This window comes from Hevea brasiliensis, chromosome 16 (assembly GCF_030052815.1).
Source record: "Hevea brasiliensis isolate MT/VB/25A 57/8 chromosome 16, ASM3005281v1, whole genome shotgun sequence".
In the NCBI taxonomy this organism is placed as follows: Eukaryota; Viridiplantae; Streptophyta; class Magnoliopsida; order Malpighiales; family Euphorbiaceae; genus Hevea; species Hevea brasiliensis.
The window spans coordinates 6417819-6438279 of record NC_079508.1 but is presented as its reverse complement, the minus strand read 5'-3'; the positions used below and the strand labels follow the sequence as shown (position 1 = coordinate 6438279).

At 38.4% G+C, this 20461-nt stretch overlaps 1 protein-coding gene across 2 annotated transcripts in view; it reads left to right on the top strand.

The window, feature by feature from the left end:
* Window positions 1-560: 560 nt before the first annotated feature.
* The window catches only part of LOC110654918 (uncharacterized), a 45877-nt gene continuing 25976 nt past the window's right edge, over window positions 561-20461 (top strand). For both annotated transcript variants that reach the window (XR_009144661.1, XM_021811049.2), the window contains exons 1-2: window positions 561-1163; window positions 1406-1536. Coding sequence is in view for 1 of the 2 variants with exons in the window: in XM_021811049.2 (XP_021666741.1) it covers window positions 1041-1163; window positions 1406-1536 (254 nt within the window). In the remaining variant the exon portion in view is untranslated. The remainder of the gene's footprint in view (window positions 1164-1405; window positions 1537-20461) is intronic.

Sequence of the window (20461 nt, the reverse complement as noted above, 5' to 3'; positions counted from 1 at the left end):
ATAAATAATTAAATTTATATATTTATAAAATATTTACTATTATAATATTATATTATAATATTAAAATTTTTTATAATAAATTTTATCTCTGTAATTTTTATTTTCGTTAATATTTTTTATTTTTATTAACTTATTTAAAATTATAGGTACACATATAATATATATCTCATAAAAAATAAAAAATTATTATATTATCATAATAATAATTAATAAATAATAATAATAATAATAATACATCATATAAAAAGATAATAAAAAATAATATATTAAAAATATTAAATTATTAATACATACAATAAGTATAGAAAATGTGTAGTAATGCATATTAAAAAATTTAATTTTTTAAAATATATATTTATTTTTATTATATTATTAAATATTTATTTATTTTTTATATGTAACAATTTTTATGAAAAAACCATTATAAACAGTTTTTAGAAAATAATTTTAAAAAATAAATAACAAAAAACAAAAATTAGTTTTTAATTTTTAAAGGTTAGAAAACAAGAAAACAGCAGGGAATGACAAACGCCCCCTTAATTTGGCCAAGGAGTTACTACTTCGTGTCACAAAGTGAACCTCAATTGAGAATTTGGTGAAACCAAGTGTTATTTTTTTTTTCTTAATTTCCCCTAAAAAAATTGTAAAAGCCTAACATTTGACATTTTGTCGGCTCTTCTTTCACATGAATCAATTGAAGCGCAAATGGGAGATGGGAGGAAGAATCTGATGATTGGATTTTGATTCCTAGATTATTCTAATTTCTTCTCTTTCTACTAAAATATATAAAAATTCTAATTTCTTCTCTTTCTACTAAAATATATAAAAATTCTAATTTCTTCTCTTTCTACTAAAATATATATATAATTATTTGTTAAATTTCATGATCTCAGTCGTAATTCCACTGTTTGAAATCTAATTATCCGCCGATCTGCTCAACTTCAGACCCAGTTACCTCTCTCTCTCTCTCTCTCTCTCTCTCTACGATTTCAAGAACAAGGAAGCAGTTTGAACTGATTTGCTTGAATAACAGAGCAGATATGTCTCCTTCAAATGGCAGTTCATCAGGAGGAGGAATTGCTAATACTAGTAAGAATTTCATACAGCATCAGGTCTCCAAGATGGACACTCTCGCTGGTGTGGCCATCAAGTATGGCGTTGAGGTATTTTCATTTTTCTTCAATCTCTATACTTTTTTCCCCTTAATTTTTGTTTTTAGTTTAAAATTTTATCTGGGTAGTTTTTTAATTTGATTTGAGATGCTTTCTAGTCTTATGAAATCAACAATAGTGTTATTACCTAGTTGCCATCACTTCATTTTATGATATGGGTCCAGCCACAATGTTTCTATTTATGCTTTTGAAGGCTGCACAATAATTTTTGTAAGTTTTTGAAATTGTGTTAGGTGGCTGACATCAAAAGGATGAATGGGTTGGCCACCGACCTTCAAATGTTTGCTTTAAAGACGTTGCTGATACCATTACCAGGAAGACATCCCCCATCTCCCACGTTGTCCACTACTTCTGCTTCTCCAGGGTACAAACTTTATACTTTCTCTTATCTAAAATGATGTTGCAATGATTTTTTATTTTCACACCATATTCTATGGTTTCCATCTTTACTTTCTGTGAGGTCTTATGACTACCTTACCAGAAGTATGATCACTGCATTATAAGACAAAAGCATACAACTATTAATTTCTTTACACTATTGCAATTTACAATGCATAAATGGAGATATGCTTTACATGTTACATTTTGGTTTTTGTTTTTTTGCATTTCAATATTGTATGTCTATGTGATTATGCATTTATTCATCAATCCATGCCTGTAGTTGATCATGAAAATTCGTATGAATCTTTTGTCTAGTTATGCCCCTTTATAACGTGCCTAACCTATGAATTGTGCTAGTTCACATGTCAAGCTTCTTCCTAGGTATTGCATTTCAAGATAGTCAAATGCTCTGTTCCAGTAATTAAGTTATGTACTCAGTTTTATACTATTTTAATTATGAACTGTTTCTACTTTGTAAAAATTCTTATGAGTATAGAATGTTCATTTAGAGAGGATGCTCATTTTTCCTTAAACTGGTAAGCAAGTCCAAAAAGATTGGGAAAAGGATTCTTGTCTGCATGTTTTTTTATTTGTTTATGTGGCAAACTCCTGTGAACAAGATAGAACATGGACGCACTAAGTGCTCTACTGAGTATTCTCATCTTTATCTTAAAAGGACATCTGCATAACGATGGACTTGTATTAAGTCATGAACATGTCTATACTTAGTCAAGAGTGAAGCTTCTACTCAGTTATGAACACGTCTATATTAAGTTCCATGTTCCATCCATCTTAATAAAACTTTAATTTGGTAATGCCCTTTTCTTTTTCAGCAATCAGTCCTTTTAACTATGTGCACACAGTAGCACTTGGTTTCTCTCACGAGGTACCTGTGCCTTAATAAAGGCACTAGGTCAATGTCATCTTTCACCTAGCCATGCACCTGATGCACTTTTGACTATATTTTGTGAAAGATATAAGAATCAGTTCCAAATTCACAACATTAGTGCTCTAAGTGCTACAATTAGTTTCAGGAATTCAGATTTAATGGTTGTGTGAAAATTAAGGGAAAGAAATACAATCTTTCGCAATTACATCGTGGAAATCTAAGCAATTGTTCCAGAATAAGGTTGCTGCACATGGTTCCAAATAAACAACATTTTCTAGAAAAGTTGTTAGAAATAATTCTCTCAAATTGACTAATAAATGAAAGAATAAATTCCATTATAAAAAGAACATGGGCTTTGAATACGAAATTGAGCTGGTTTTACTAAACAACTCTTTAGACTATGAATAGAGGCTTAATAAAAATAGACGACTCAAAAGTAAGATTGAAAATACGTAAAACAACAAAGGTAATCTAGACCCCCCAACCTTGATATAGGTTTCAGGAGAAAATCTTCTCAAGGATTTAATAGCTGCAAAGTGAGTGCTGAAAGGATAATGTTTTAGGGCTTCGGGATTCTTGCAGATATGACCGTTAGAAATCACAAGAAGATGACAAGAAATTTGGTTTTGAGCTGCTTTATAGTTGCTATCTGTTCTAAACGGAGGTTTGGAGAAGGAATTTGATGCTAGTTGATGTGCTGGTTAAATAGTTTTTCAATGGAATATTTTTTATAGTTTGATGGAGCTAAGTGATTCCTGAATTCATATTTAATTGCTTGTGAAATTAAAAGTAAAGAATTCTAAGTAACTTATCAAGATTTTGTCACATTGGTTAAAGTTCTTTCTAGCAACAAAGTTGTCTGATCTTTAACTCTAACAAATGATATAATATGAGCACTAACTCTAATGATTGATATAAGATGAGCACTAACCATAATTATAAATTGGGGAAATTGTATATTTTAGGGTTTCATATGTTGGAAATTTACAAGTTTTGTTGAGAAGATGGAATTTTGGGGATGGACTATTGTGGTGTAACTAAAGGAAAGAAAGAAAAACGTAGAAGTCACAAATCATGGCTAAGATTCCTCTATAATCAGACCTACGAATTAGGACTGCTTCAAAAATTTCCACAGAGTGTACTAATACTGGAATGATTTTTTGAAGGGTAATGAGTTTAGTGCCCAAAATATAATATTTTTGCACTGTCTCCTTCAATTTAAAATTTATGATATTAATTACTTAAAATTTAATATTTTGTTTTACAACCTTATATTACTTAATTCAATCCATTCTGTTCTTGGGCCCTAAATTTGAGTCGTGGCAGAATCTCAATTGCCGTGCTAATGTAATTAGATTGCACTAATGAATAATGATAAAGGCTACCATTGAACAAAAATGAAGTTGAAGGATTTAGTCATATACTTTTGAAGTTTGAAGAGACATTGCGAATACATTGCGAAGTCATGGTAAAAACCATATTTATTCCTTTTCAAAAAGCTATACCTATAATCATGAATGACCAAAAGAGGTTACATGGATATATAGGGTTATCTAGGATGTACTTCAAATATAAAACTTTAAAAGATTAGACTATTAAAAGTCTTCTGAGTCATTAATAGAGGTCCCATTAAAATAAGACTCTTAAAGTGAGACACACACTTGAGCCCTGCCTATTCAAACGAAGTTAGGAGCAATGTGATCAAAGGCAAGTCAGGCACAGTCTAAGGACCTATCCTTGGTCCAGGTATGGCAGCTTCACCTTGGCATTTCCTAGGTGAGTCCTTGGATTGAGGCACTTGCCTCATTTACTTGATACTTTTTTTGTTGAAATGACTTCTAAATCATACATCCAAGGTTGCATGTGACTACTTATGAGATTTCAATTGTCAAAAAGGATAGCATCTTAGCAAGTAAAGAGTGCTTTCTTCGACTACCATGGACAAGGATGCACTGGGGCAACTTTGTTTGAGTCAACCTAAGTCATTGTCTAGTTGGTTGTACTCGGACAAGAACAATGAAGGCAAGGCCTAGTTGGCTGAGCAAGGATAAGGATCACTATTCCTTTTTAAGGCTAAAGGCTAGAGCATCAACTTAACTCAACTAAGCCTTTATCCCAAAAATTTGGGGTCGGCTATATGGATTCGCTTTCTCCACTCTACACGATTTTAGGTTAAATCCTCAGAAATGTGTAATGTTTCTAGGTCATGTTGTACTACTCTCCTCCAAGTCAATTTAGGTCTACCCCTTTTTTTCTTTCTATCTTCTAACCTAATGTGCTCTACTTGTCTAACTGGAGCCTCCGTATGTCTACGCTTCACATGACCAAATCACCTCAATCTCCCTTCTCTCAACTTATCCTTAATTGACACCACTCTTACCTTTTCTCTAATATTCTCATTACGGACTTTATCTAGTCTAGTATGGCCACTCATCCACCTTAACATTCTCATCTCTGCAACTCTTATTTTTGACGCACGCGACTCTTTCAGTGCCTAACACTCATTACCATATAACATAGCCGGTCGTATGGCTGTAAGATAAAATTTTCCTTTCAACTTATTGGGAATCTTGCGATCACATAAAATTCCCGTGGCACGTCTCCACTTCAACCATCCGGCTTTAATCCTATGACTAACATCCTCCTCACATCCCCCATATACTTGAAGGACTGAGCCGAGATATTTAAAGTGATTACTTTGGGACAGTACCACTCCATCCAAACTAACTCCTTCCCTATAACCAGTTTAGCCTTCATTGAACTTGCAATGCATGTATTCTGTCTTTGTTCTACTTAACTTAATGTCATTTGACTCTATAGTGCTTTTCCAAAGCTCTAGCTTTCTATTGACTCATTCTCGCGTCTCATCTATCAGAACAATATCATCCGCAAACATCATGCACCAAGGAGTATTCTCTTGTATATGTTTCGTCAATTCATCTAAAACTAATGTAAAAAGATAAGGGCTTATAGCTGATCCTTGGTGTAATTCAATTGAGATCGGGAAATCTCGTGTCCCCTACCACTGTGAGCACAATAGTAGTTGCTCCTTCATACATATTTTTCAATACTTGTATGTACCTGATAGATTCCCTCTTTTGCTGTAACACATTCCATAAGACATCTCTTGGAAAACTATGATAAGCCTTCTCCAAATCAATAAAAATCATGTGTAGATTTTTCTTCATATCTCTATATTTCTCTATTAAGCTTCTCATGAGAAAGATCGCTTCCATAGTGAACGACCGAGCATGAAGCCAAATTGATTGAGAGAGATAGAAGTATCATGACGTTGTCGATGCTCAGTAACTCTCTCTCACAACTTCATATAAGGACCTATCCTTGGTCCAGGTATGGCAGCTTCACCTTGGCATTTCCTAGGTGAGTCCTTGGATTGAGGCACTTGCCTCATTTACTTGATACTTTTTTTGTTGAAATGACTTCTAAATCATACATCCAAGGTTGCATGTGACTACTTATGAGATTTCAATTGTCAAAAAGGATAGCATCTTAGCAAGTAAAGAGTGCTTTCTTCGACTACCATGGACAAGGATGCACTGGGGCAACTTTGTTTGAGTCAACCTAAGTCATTGTCTAGTTGGTTGTACTCGGACAAGAACAATGAAGGCAAGGCCTAGTTGGCTGAGCAAGGATAAGGATCACTATTCCTTTTTAAGGCTAAAGGCTAGAGCATCAACTTAACTCAACTAAGCCTTTATTCCAAAAATTTGGGGTCGGCTATATGGATTCGCTTTCTCCACTCTACACGATTTTAGGTTAAATCCTCAGAAATGTGTAATGTTTCTAGGTCATGTTGTACTACTCTCCTCCAAGTCAATTTAGGTCTACCCCTTTTTTTCTTTCTATCTTCTAACCTAATGTGCTCTACTTGTCTAACTGGAGCCTCCGTATGTCTACGCTTCACATGACCAAATCACCTCAATCTCCCTTCTCTCAACTTATCCTTAATTGACACCACTCTTACCTTTTCTCTAATATTCTCATTACGGACTTTATCTAGTCTAGTATGGCCACTCATCCACCTTAACATTCTCATCTCTGCAACTCTTATTTTTGACGCACGCGACTCTTTCAGTGCCTAACACTCATTACCATATAACATAGCCGGTCGTATGGCTGTAAGATAAAATTTTCCTTTCAACTTATTGGGAATCTTGCGATCACATAAAATTCCCGTGGCACGTCTCCACTTCAACCATCCGGCTTTAATCCTATGACTAACATCCTCCTCACATCCCCCATATACTTGAAGGACTGAGCCGAGATATTTAAAGTGATTACTTTGGGACAGTACCACTCCATCCAAACTAACTCCTTCCCTATAACCAGTTTAGCCTTCATTGAACTTGCAATGCATGTATTCTGTCTTTGTTCTACTTAACTTAATGTCATTTGACTCTATAGTGCTTTTCCAAAGCTCTAGCTTTCTATTGACTCATTCTCCCGTCTCATCTATCAGAACAATATCATCCGCAAACATCATGCACCAAGGAGTATTCTCTTGTATATGTTTCGTCAATTCATCTAAAACTAATGTAAAAAGATAAGGGCTTATAGCTGATCCTTGGTGTAATTCAATTGAGATCGGGAAATCTCGTGTCCCCTACCACTGTGAGCACAATAGTAGTTGCTCCTTCATACATATTTTTCAATACTTGTATGTACCTGATAGATTCCCTCTTTTGCTGTAACACATTCCATAAGACATCTCTTGGAAAACTATGATAAGCCTTCTCCAAATCAATAAAAATCATGTGTAGATTTTTCTTCATATCTCTATATTTCTCTATTAAGCTTCTCATGAGAAAGATCGCTTCCATAGTGAACGACCGAGCATGAAGCCAAATTGATTGAGAGAGATAGAAGTATCATGACGTTGTCGATGCTCAGTAACTCTCTCTCACAACTTCATATAAGGACCTATCCTTGGTCCAGGTATGGCAGCTTCACCTTGGCATTTCCTAGGTGAGTCCTTGGATTGAGGCACTTGCCTCATTTACTTGATACTTTTTTTGTTGAAATGACTTCTAAATCATACATCCAAGGTTGCATGTGACTACTTATGAGATTTCAATTGTCAAAAAGGATAGCATCTTAGCAAGTAAAGAGTGCTTTCTTCGACTACCATGGACAAGGATGCACTGGGGCAACTTTGTTTGAGTCAACCTAAGTCATTGTCTAGTTGGTTGTACTCGGACAAGAACAATGAAGGCAAGGCCTAGTTGGCTGAGCAAGGATAAGGATCACTATTCCTTTTTAAGGCTAAAGGCTAGAGCATCAACTTAACTCAACTAAGCCTTTATCCCAAAAATTTGGGGTCGGCTATATGGATTCGCTTTCTCCACTCTACACGATTTTAGGTTAAATCCTCAGAAATGTGTAATGTTTCTAGGTCATGTTGTACTACTCTCCTCCAAGTCAATTTAGGTCTACCCCTTTTTTTCTTTCTATCTTCTAACCTAATGTGCTCTACTTGTCTAATCGAGCCTCCGTATGTCTACGCTTCACATGACCAAATCACCTCAATCTCCCTTCTCTCAACTTATCCTCAATTGACACCACTCTTACCTTTTCTCTAATATTCTCATTACGGACTTTATCTAGTCTAGTATGGCCACTCATCCACCTTAACATTCTCATCTCTGCAACTCTTATTTTTGACGCACGCGACTCTTTCAGTGCCTAACACTCATTACCATATAACATAGCCGGTCGTATGGCTGTAAGATAAAATTTTCCTTTCAACTTATTGGGAATCTTGCGATCACATAAAATTCCCGTGGCACGTCTCCACTTCAACCATCCGGCTTTAATCCTATGACTAACATCCTCCTCACATCCCCCATATACTTGAAGGATCGAGCGAGATATTTAAAGTGATTACTTTGGGACAAGCACCACTCCATCCAAACTAACTCCTTCCCTATAACCAGTTTAGCCTTCATTGAACTTGCAATGCATGTATTCTGTCTTTGTTCTACTTAACTTAATGCCATTTGACTCTATAGTGCTTTTCCAAAGCTCTAGCTTTCTATTGACTCATTCTCGCGTCTCATCTATCAGAACAATATCATCCGCAAACATCATGCACCAAGGAGTATTCTCTTGTATATGTTTCGTCAATTCATCTAAAACTAATGTAAAAAGATAAGGGCTTATAGCTGATCCTTGGTGTAATTCAATTGAGATCGGGAAATCTCGTGTCCCCTACCACTGTGAGCACAATAGTAGTTGCTCCTTCATACATATTTTTCAATACTTGTATGTACCTGATAGATTCCCTCTTTTGCTGTAACACATTCCATAAGACATCTCTTGGAAAACTATGATAAGCCTTCTCCAAATCAATAAAAATCATGTGTAGATTTTTCTTCATATCTCTATATTTCTCTATTAAGCTTCTCATGAGAAAGATCGCTTCCATAGTGAACGACCGAGCATGAAGCCAAATTGATTGAGAGAGATAGAAGTATCATGACGTTGTCGATGCTCAGTAACTCTCTCTCACAACTTCATAGTATGGCTTATAAGTTTAATTCCCCTATAGTTTGAGCAACTCTGTATGTCTCCCTTATTTTTAAAAATAGGTACTAAAATACTCCTCCATTAATCGGGCATTTTCTTTGAGTTTAGAATCTTATTAAATAATTTAGTTAACCATGCCACTCCCATATCTCCCAAAGACTTCCACACTTCAATTGGTATTCCATCAGATTCACAAGCTTTAACCACTTTCATTCTCTTAAGTGCTTCCTTTACTTCTAAAGATCTAATCCTTCTAGTATAATTCACATTCTTTTCTATTGTTCTATAGTCTATATTCACGCTATTATCATTTTGACTATTATTAATGGGATCACTAAAATAATTTCTCCATCTTTCTTTAATGTCCTCATCTTTCACCAATACTTTTCCTTCTTTATCATTAATGCACCTAACTTGATTGAGATCTTGACATTTCCTTTCTCTTCTCCTTGCTAATCTATAAATATCTTTCTCCCCTTCTTTAGTTCCAAGTTTCTCATATAACTTTTCAAAGGTCTGTGCTCTTGCTTGACTAACTGCCTATTTTGCCTCTTTCTTTGCTATCTTGTACTGTTCATATGCTTCATTATTATTACATTTAGGTAATTTCTTATACCATTCCCTTTTTCTTTTCACTGCCTTTTGTACTTCCTCATTCCACCACCATCTCTCTTTTGAGGGTGGTCCATGTCCTTTAGACTCTCCAAGTACTTTTTTAGCTACTTCTCTAATCTTTGATGCCATCTGTATCCACATATCATTGGCTTCCATATTCAGCTTCCTTGCTTCGGACTCGAGAAGCTCAAATTTATAACTTCATTTGTTTTACTTCTTTAAACTCCCACCACTTTGTTCGAGCTACTCTATTTCTTCTAACCTTACTTGAATTGTTCCTAAATTTGACATCCAAGATCACTAACCGATGTTGACTTGTTAAAGCCTCTCCTAGAATGACCTTGCAATCCTTGCACAGAGCTCTATTTGTCTTCCTGGTTAAGAGGAAGTCGATTTGGCTTCTATGTTGCCCACTTTTGAAAGTCACTAAATGTGACTCTTTTTATAAAGTAGGTATTTGCTAGTAATAGGTCGTATGTCATAGCAAAATTCAGGATGTTTTTTCCTTCCTCATTTCGACTGCCAAAATCAAAACGTCCATGAACATTCTCATAACCTTGCCTATCACTTTCTACATGTCCATTCAAATATCCACCAATGAAAACATTCTCTTCATTCGATATGCTTTGCATTAAATCATCCATATCTTCCCAAAACCTTTGTTTACTCTCACTATCTAGTCCTGTTTGTGGGGCATAAGCACTAACAATATTTATTGTTTCTCCTTCTAGTACTAGCTTTACTAGTATAATTCTATCTCCTACTCTTTTCACAGCTGTTACAGCGTCTTTCAATATCCTGTCTATGATTATACTCACTCCGTTCTTATTTCTCTCATTTCCGGTAAACCATAGTTTGTACCCTGAATTACCCACTTTCTTGCTTTTCTCTCCTATCCATTTAGTCTCCTGAATGCAAGCAATATTCACCCTTCTCCTTTCTAAGGTATCCACAAGCTCCATTGATTTTCCCATAAGTGATCCGACATTCCAAGTACCAACTCTGATCCTCCTCCTATCTTGTTCCTTCCTAATTGGTTTCCTTCTATGATATCTTCTATTGTTTTCTATGTCTATCTTGTGTTTTGTTCCATTATCTGTTCTACTATCTGTCCTATGGATTAACTTCTTTACCCACACCCGTCCATGCTGTGGGAACCCTTGCTCACTTAACACCACACCTGGGCGCCGGCATGGCGTGTTGCTTTCGGTGAACGCCCTACACCTTTACATATTTCTCACTACACTTGGGCTCCGATGTAGTGCGTCGTAAGTAGAGGACGCCTCAACGTTTATATCATTTGAATCCATATCATAAGGTGTGATGAAATTTTTACGCTGATTGTTACCTACCGTAACCCTCCTACTTTATCCGGGCTTGGGACCGGCTAAGCGCAAACTACTTAGCTGGAGTTCTAAAAGCTAAAGCCTAAAGGGAAAATTTTCCTCTATTATTATTTTGCTACCTACTACTGTAGCTACAGACTAGTCCCTTTCCTTAGTTTCAATAAAAATGAAATTAGATCTAGCATTTATGACTACAAGGAGAAAAAGGAAAACTTAAGGGGAAGGAAAAAAATGACAAAGAGTAAATCTTGTGGTTCATTGCGTGATTTTGATAACTTCAGATTTAGAGATGACGCTAATGAAGAAAAGGAACTGCAAGAATTAAATTTTAGGGGAAACAAAGGCTTCAAAGTCCTGGGCATTAAACGTTGAAGAGGGAGATGCTGATGATTGTCGCAATGGGATTTTGCGGTCGCCCGGACGATCACTCACCGAAGTGGGAAAGAGTGAGGAGTCGCCACCTTAGTTTTGAGGGAAACTAAAGAAAACCATTTAAGAAGATAAATAAAGAATGAAACCACTTCAAGACAGAGATTCTAGGTTCGGGGTCCGTAAACGGGTGGGGAAGGTGTTAGGCACCCCACCTCGTCCCTTAATAAGGGTAGGTAGATTTAATTTTGCGTCCTTTATAAATTAGTTAGAAGGGCTCGGATGGGAATGTTAGTCCTTTTGGTAAAAGGAATGTTTGATTTTTCACTGATTAGGATCACCCAGATACATAAGTAAATGAGACAACCTTAGTGAATTACTTTTGCATGTTAATTTTACTTAAAAAGGAATGTTTTATTTAAAATTTAATTTAGGAGATCGGATAAGAACTCTCCCCCGATCCTCTTTTAGATATTCATTAAAATTTTGGTTGGGGATCGGATAAGGACTCTCTTCCGATCCCTATTAAATATTTATTAGAGATTTTAATTTGGGATCGGATAAGAACTCTCCTCCGACCTCTTTTAAGTATTCATTAAAATTTTAAGTCGAGACCTGATAAGAACTCTCCTCCAATCTCTATTCAAAGCATTTATTAAAATTTTAAGTCGAGACCTGATAAGAACTCTCCTCCGATCTCTTTTAAATATTTATTAAAAATTTTGAATTGAGGTCGGATAAGAACTCTCCTCCGACCTCTTTTAAGTATTTATTAAAATTTTAAGTGAGACCTGATAAGAACTCTCCTCCGATCTCTTTCTGATTAGCAGTAGCCTTGAAGTGGCTTTGCCGATCTCCCTTATTTCAATTTCAGCTACATGTCACAAGAACCTAAAACTAAGGTTTCTGGCATTCAAAAATGCTGGAGGTTAGGTTTCTTGATACCCTATGACTAAATGGGTAATACTAAACTTGATTTACCGACCTTTCATGTAGTTATTTCACGATACCTATTAATGTCCGATCTGCTCGTCTAGTTTATTTTGGTTTTATTCCTCTTCATGGTATCTTGCGAATTCCGTTCACGTCAGCCTAATAGTTTGGCTATTTTCCTGACGTGTTATTCAAGCTTTCTCTTGTAAAAGAGGCCCTTAAGTTGCAGATACCTGTATTTTGCCTGACCACTTACACGCTACTAGGAGCTAAAAGCTCGTATTCAGAAATGACGAAAATTGACGAAATGATGGACCGATCACTAAAGAGATAATTCGAGAGTAACGTTCTTTGAGATTTTTTTCTTAGAATAAACTTAGAGTAAACCGCGTACGTAGAGAGAACAAAGAAAGTGCGAAAAGTAAACGCAAATACTTAATAAAACAGTAATATGAACTCTTACCTGTGAGGAGCCAAATATATTGAAATAACTGAGGTGGTAAATAGTGATGAAGATGGCGGATTGATCAGCCTGAGAGTTGATGTCTGTGAGGAGCCAAATGTATTGAAATAACTATGAGGTGGTAAATAATGATGAAGATGGCGGATTAACCAGCCTGAGAGTTGATGTCTGTCGTGAAACCGAGAGATGCTTTAGCTAAAAGTTAACCGGGTAAGAACCAGGTGGAAGGAAGTTGAGCTTGAACAGAAGAAAAGAAAGCAAAGATGACGAGAGTATGACCAGATAATGAACAAACTGGAAATGTAGAGTTCCAGTATTCAAAATCTTTTCCAAGAAAACACTCCTGAAAACTAGTTTCAAAAGTCTTTTTGATCACTACAAAACAGCAGAGTAACAAACTGAATGAAGTTTCAGAGTTCCTCCACGATAATAGCAGCCTCTTGTCTATATTTTTGTCCGTTTTTTTTCGTCCCCCAACAGTTTTTTCATGCAGGTATTTATAGGAATCGGGTGCTCCCCATGAAGGGTCAGGATTCATTTTGAGGGAGATGGAGGGTCAGGATTTTGAAGTACATGATCGGATGTTCAGGAATTAAAGAGAATCAAAACGAATGGCTGAGATCGCTTCTCAAAGTATTTGTCCTTTTCCTCTTTTAATCCGACGGTCTTGAATCCTCTTGTCCGGAACGATCTGAGGGCTGAGAGTGAAAAACGCTGGTATTGTCATCTTCTCTTTTGATCCAAGGGTTCCGGATTCATCCTTACAAGTGAGATCAACGGTGGAGATTGGGATGTACAGGATCACATGACATACCACGCACTGTCGATTATGCGGGCGATTCTTAGGCGTGCGGTGGAGATCTCGTCGTCATCACGCTTTAACTACCTCGGCTCGATCCTCGACGGTTATTGGAATTTGTCTTATTCTTTTTGTCTTCCGATCCCTCCCCTAGCTCCTATTCCGATCTCTCATGCTGATCTCCTATCTCCCGATCTCTTTTATCCCTTGATCAGTCTGGATTCGGTCCAAGCATTAATTACATCTCGATTTTCGAAACGTCCGCTTCGTTTTCCGCTCAGCATTAAATGCCCATTTTCCCCTATATATACCCCTGTTGATAGTGGCATTTCCTTCATTCGATTTTTCTCTCTTTCTCCTTGTTTCTTGGTTCTAGCTGTTCCGGGGAAAGTTCCGGCTACAACTGTGGTTTTGATCCTCTTCCGATGGAATTCCCTATTCCTCGACTGAAAATTTACGATCCCGGTGATTGGATGGTCCTAATTGACGATGGTGAGAGAACTGGATTTGACCGATCCGTATTGCGGGCTTTGGTTGTACCGATCTCGAGTTGCTCAACTGAGTTCATTCGGCTTCTCATCACATTGAGTGTTCCGACAGCGATTCTGATCCACATTGGGTGTTCCGACAGCGGATGAAGCATCCGGTCGGTAATATCCTTGGGATAAGTTATAAACTGATCCTTAGATCACCTGGGAGTATCCTTGGCATTAGTTATAAACTGATCCATGGATCTCCTGGGAGTATCCTTGGGATCAGTTATAAACTGATCCTTAGATCAGCCTCTTCAGATAGGATTTTTCACCGGTCTCTAGAGATCACAGAAATGATGTGATCCAATGTTAGTGTAATCCGATCTCTAGAGATCGCCCAAACGATGTAATCCGATCTTTTTGCAAATAAAGACTTTATTTAGCAGTTATCATCTTATTATTTTTGCATTGATTATTTTCCGATCTCTAAGGTGGTTATCCGATCTGGTTCTTTACTTGAATGACACTTGACTAATCCTTTATTCAAAATATTTAACTTATTATGCCGATCTCCAATTAATCGATCTCTGAACATTCGGATATTTGAGAGAAGTGTCAGAACAGCTGTCGAGTCTCACCAATCGATGCGCCGCCTAGAACCTCGCGAGCATTAAATGCTCGGACTAGTATAAATAGGGGAGGGTTAGCCAGTTGTTCTCTCATTTCATTTTCGATCTCTGCTCATAGCTTCAAGTTCTCTCATTTTCTCCGGTTTCTCCGACGCCGATTAGACTCTGGTAAGGACTTTGATCTTCTTTTTTTGTTTAAGTTCTTTGTTTCTTTTGAAAATGAGCGGTGCCGAAGGTCAGAGAGCGGCGAGCCCTCCTTCCATTGAGTTCTCTTGGTCATCGTCTGATGAAGAAGAGGCAGTCGGGCCAAGCGCGCAACCTGGACCCCTTAGGGTCTCTGCTCCAGGTCGGGGTCGGGTCGTACCATTAAGGCGTACGCGCCCTTCTTCAAGGAGAGAGACCCTTCCCATAGACGAGCTTCCATCGGTTCTTCGGGAATCCGATCTGCAATCGTTTGTTCAAGAATACAACATTTGTCCTGATTCATATGAGCTGATCAAGTGCCATGGCGATCTTCGTGTCGATCATTCTTTTGAAGAGGATGACATGGTCATGGTGTACGAAGAACAGTTAAAGGCCGGTCTGAGGTTCCCTCTAGCCGATTTCTATAAGGAGGTCCTAAAATTTCACCGAATATCCATTGTTCAAATCCACCCCAACTCGTGGCGGATCTTGGTTGCTTTCCGAGGTCTATGCCGAGCTAAGGGAATCAGACCTACAGCTAAAGTGTTCGCCAAGCTGCACCGGCTAACTCACCGAAAGGACGATGACCACTGGTTCTTTCAGGCGAAGCCTAATTGCGAGCTCTTTTCCGATCTGCCTCGTCTCTTAAGAACCGGAAGAATCGTTTTTCATTGTGAGGAGCAAAGATCCGAGCCGCTTTGAGGACTTCCCCACTGGTGGTACCAGGGACCCTTGCTTCCGAACCATATTACCCTGAGCGAAGAGGAAAGTTTGATAGTTATGGATCTGAAGAGTGAGGCTGCCACTAAAAAGTATTCTTGTCTGGATTCGGTGACTGCCGAGCTGCACCATTGGACTGTTCAGCTGCTCACTGGCCAAGACCGCGAACTTCCGCTCTCTAACCTCGGCATCGGTATTTTCTATATCTCAATTCTCACGACCTTAGTGATCTCACTAACCTTTTCTTTGTGCAGGTATGGCGGGTGGTGAGGGTTCAAGGAAACGGAAGAAGGAGAGAGAGATCTCCCGGAAGATAAAGGAGATAAAGCGTTCGGAACGACTCCAAACGCCCGGTCACGAACCTGGAGAGATACAAAGTGATCCAACCCAACCTTCGGGCCCGCCGACCACTGAAGCTACCCGATCTCCTCCTAGGTCGGAGGAGCAGCCTCCGACTCTTGCAGTTGTTCCAAGCAGGGAAGGGGGGCCTTCTCAAGCTTCTGGGAGGACCTCTTCTCGGGGTGCTCAAGTACTGATCGACTGCTTGAGGAATAACCGGACTGTCAAGGAGAACTCTGATTTCGCCAAAGTCCTGGGGTCTACCATCTTCTTTCAGGAGGATCGGGACAGGCTATCCCAGAATGGTCTCGACGACATATTGACTCGGACCATGAGCTTAAACGTGGAGTGTCTGGTGAACCAGACCATGATCCGGGAGAGGATTCAGCGCCTGGGTAAGGAGATCGGGAAGAAGAATCAGGAGGTGGATTCCCTCCGATCCCAACTCTCATCCGCTCGGGATTATATATCTCAAGTCGAGGGACGGGCAAAGCTCCATGAAGACCGGTTGGCCGAACAGAATCGTGCTTTGGATGAGAGGGACCGTGCTCTTAAGGAAGTCCAGGTGCTTCATTCCAACGGCCGCTCAGTCGCTCAACTTATAGAGGAACTTGAGGCAAAGGATAAGGAGCTTAAGGAGAAAGATAAGGAGCTTAAGGAGAGGGATGAAGAGATGGTGACGGGAATAGCCGAGGCCTATGTGAAGGCTCACAAGGATCTCTTGGCCGCACTCCAGGAGCGTTACCCAGAAGAAGACTTTTCTTGGATGGCCGATGTGGCTCCTGAGGACAATGATGAAGACAGTGATGATGAAGCCGAGGGTGAGAGGGAGAGAGGGAGTGATCCAAATGTAGATCAGGCTGGGGGGATCACCCCCAGCCGAATAACTTGTACAAATTATGACATGAAATGAAATGCCTTTTGTTCAATGAATGATTGTGATCGGAAAATTTTAAACCATTATTTGTCTGAGTATTTGATTGTATGAGCACAGCAAAACAAAAACTAAATGTGATTATTAATCTAAGTATGAGAGATCGGAAAGCACTTTGAACATGAGATCGGTAGTGAAGAAATCTTTGAATGTAACTTGACTGAAAATTTAACTCGAACACTTAAGATCGGAATCGAACCAAAACTTTAGCTCTTAAACTTTCGGAAAGGAGGTCGGCAATAAAACTGGTAGGAAAAGATCTAGTGCCCGTTCATTTTATTCATCAACAGAGATCAGGAATATACCCGACAAGTCCGGAAATTCGGCATCGGGTTTGAGAGGTCGGTAAAATGATTTTGAGAGATCGGCGAGGCTTTAATGAGTGTGAGGACTTAGCATTGATTCAATTCTGTGAGGAGAGATCGGAAATGTGACCGCCTATCAAGGAGGGACCGGAAACGTGATTAGCTGTTCAAAGAAAAGATTTTTTATTGATTCTAGGGATCGGCCAAAATATGGTGTCGACAGCTGCCCCTCTTTACATAATTTCAATTAAAGGAAAAATTTCCGTATAGGAATTATGTAAAGATTCCGACTCATATTTTGGACGATTAGGTATTTGAAATTAGGGAACTAAAGCACACCTAAATTAATGACCTAGAGAATTAAAATCAACTTGGATCTAGAAACCAGAGGTTGATAACAGGAATGTAAATTGCATGACATTAAAATCAACTTGGATCAAGGAACCAGAGGTTGATAGCAGAAATGTAAATTGCATGAAATTAAAATCAACTTGGATCAAGGAACCAGAGGTTGATAGCAGAAATGTAAATTGCATGAAATTAAAATCAACTTGGATCAAGGAACCAGAGGTTGATGGTAGAAATGTAAATTGCATTAAAATCAACTTGGATCAAGGAACCAGAGGTTGATAGCAGAAATGTAAATTGCATGAAATTAAAATCAACTTGGATCAAGGAACCAGAGGTTGATGGTAGAAATGTAAATTGCATGAAATTAAAATCAACTTGGATCTAAGAACCAGAGGTTGATAGCAGAAATGTAAATTGCATGAAATTAAAATCAACTTGGATCAAGGAACCAGAGGTTGATAGCAGAAATGTAAATTGCATGAAATTAAATTCAACTTGGATCAAGGAACCAGAGGTTGATAGCAGAAATGTAAATTGCATGAAATTAAAATCAATTTAGATCAAGGAACCAGAGGTTGATGGTAGAAATGTAAATTGCATGAAATTAAAATCAACTTAGATCAAGGAACCAGAGGTTGATGGTGGAATTGCATGAAATTAAAATCAACTTGGATCAAGGATCCAGTGGTTGATAACAGAAATGTAAATTGCATGAAATTAAAATCAACTTGGATCAAGGAACCAGAGGTTGATGGTGGAATTGCAAATTGCATGAAATTAAAATCAACTTGGATCAAGGAACCAGAGGTTGATAGCAGAAATGTAAATTGCATGAAATTAAAATCAACTTGGATCAAGGAACCAGAGGTTGATGGTAGAAATGTAAATTGCATGAAATTAAAATCAACTTGGATCAAGGATCCAGTGGTTGATAACAGAAATGTAAATTGCATGAAATTAAAATCAACTTAGATCAAGGAACCAGAGGTTGATGGTGGAATTGCATGAAATTAAAATCAACTTGGATCAAGGATCCAGTGGTTGATAACAGAAATGTAAATTGCAGGAAATTAAAATCGACTTACAAGGCGAGTCTAACCCTGACACATGAAGTTCTTTCCCTGAAGAAGTGTACTTAACAAGATAACGAAGGCGGATGATTAATGGAGGAGGAGTTGCAAGACCTGACCTATGACCTCGTTCTTTCGGATGCCTCTTTTTCATTCCCGACTTTCTTCTTATTCTTCGGAAAGCGCCCTTGCGGGTTTTCACTTTCTCTTCGTCCATTCGACCAGAAGCGCCCTTTCGGGTTTTCACCTCTAGAATTTTTTTTTTTTTTTTTTTTTTTGAAGGCTATTTCCTGCAAATCTCATAATAAAGTACGTGAGGTTATCAATTTTTAAATTCAAATCTTATGGCAAAAATTTTAACTAATTAATAGCGCATTAAATAAAGAGAAAGGATAGCATGGGGAAAATAACAACAGAAGGAATGAAGTATAACTTTATTAGAAAGAATAGACTTTCAAAGGAAAAGGGCATAAGGTTAGATCTCACATATTCCTTATGGTTAGTTTTGAAGTCTTTTAACTGCCATTATTTCAAGTTCTCTGAAGCTTCATGTCGCGACAGTTTCCTCTCCATCCGTGGTTTCATACCCTCTTCCTTATTTCTCCACTTTGGTTCTTGGGATGCCCTTTTGGGTTTTCACCCCAAGATTTTTTTTTTTTTTTTTTTTTTTGGATGCCCTTTCGGGTTTTCACCCTTTCCCCTTTTTATGCATAGTATCTCTTGACAGTGTCGGCATTGACTGGTCTCGGGAATTCTTCACCGTCTATGTGGGTCAAGATCAAGGCTCCTCCGGAAAATGTCTTTTTAACCACATAGGGTCCCTCATAGGTTGGTGACCACTTGCCCCGGGGGTCGTTTTGGTTCAGCAGCACTTTCTTCAGTACTAGGTCCCCGGGTTGGAATTCACGTGTGCGTACATTTTTATCAAATGCCCTGGCCATTCTTCTCTGGTATAATTGTCCGTGACATGCTGCTGTTAACCTTTTCTCATCCAGCAAACTCAACTGATCCAACCTTGATTGGATCCATTCTGACTCATCGATCCCTGATTCCTTCAGAATCCTTAGGGACGGGATTTCAACCTCAATAGGCAATACAGCTTCCATCCCGTAGACCAGTGAGTATGGAGTTGCCCCGGTCGAGGTTCTTACGGAAGTCCGGTATGCGTGAAGAGCGTAGGGAAGCATATCATGCCAATCCCTATATGTGACCGTCATTTTCCGGATTATTCTCTTGAGGTTTTTGTTTGCAGCTTCCACCGCTCCATTCATCTGGGGACGGTATGGGGAGGAATTGAGGTGTCGGATTTTGTATTGATCACATAATTCCTGAATCTTCGGACCATTCAAGTTCTTGGCATTATCAGTGACAATTTCATTCGGAAGACCATGCCGGCAGATGATATTGCTTCTGAAGAATTTGAGAAACGTGTTCTGCGTGATGTGAGCATAGGATGTCGCCTCGACCCACTTGGAGAAATAGTCGATGGCTACAAGGATGAATCTGTGCCCATTGGATGCCTTGGGATTGATGGGACCAATCACATCTATGCCCCACATTGCAAAAGGCCACGGTGAGACGAGATTGAACAGCTTGTGAGGTGGCACATTTATCGGATCTGCGTAAATCTGACACTTGCGGCACTTCCGGAAATACTCGATGCAATCCTTTTCCATTGTGATCCAAAAATACCCACGTCGCATGATTTGCTTCGTCATCATGTGTCCATTGGCGTGAGTGGCACAATTTCCCTCATGAGTTTCACAGAGGATTCTCTTTGCTTCTTTTGCATCTACGCATCTCAACAATTCTCCGTTGGGGCTCCTCTTGTATAGGGTTTCTCCACTGGGAAAGTACCCTAATGCTAACCTCCGAATCATCTTCTTTTCATTTTTGCTTGCCCCTGAAGGGAATTCTCTGGTTCTATAGTAGACCAGGATGTCA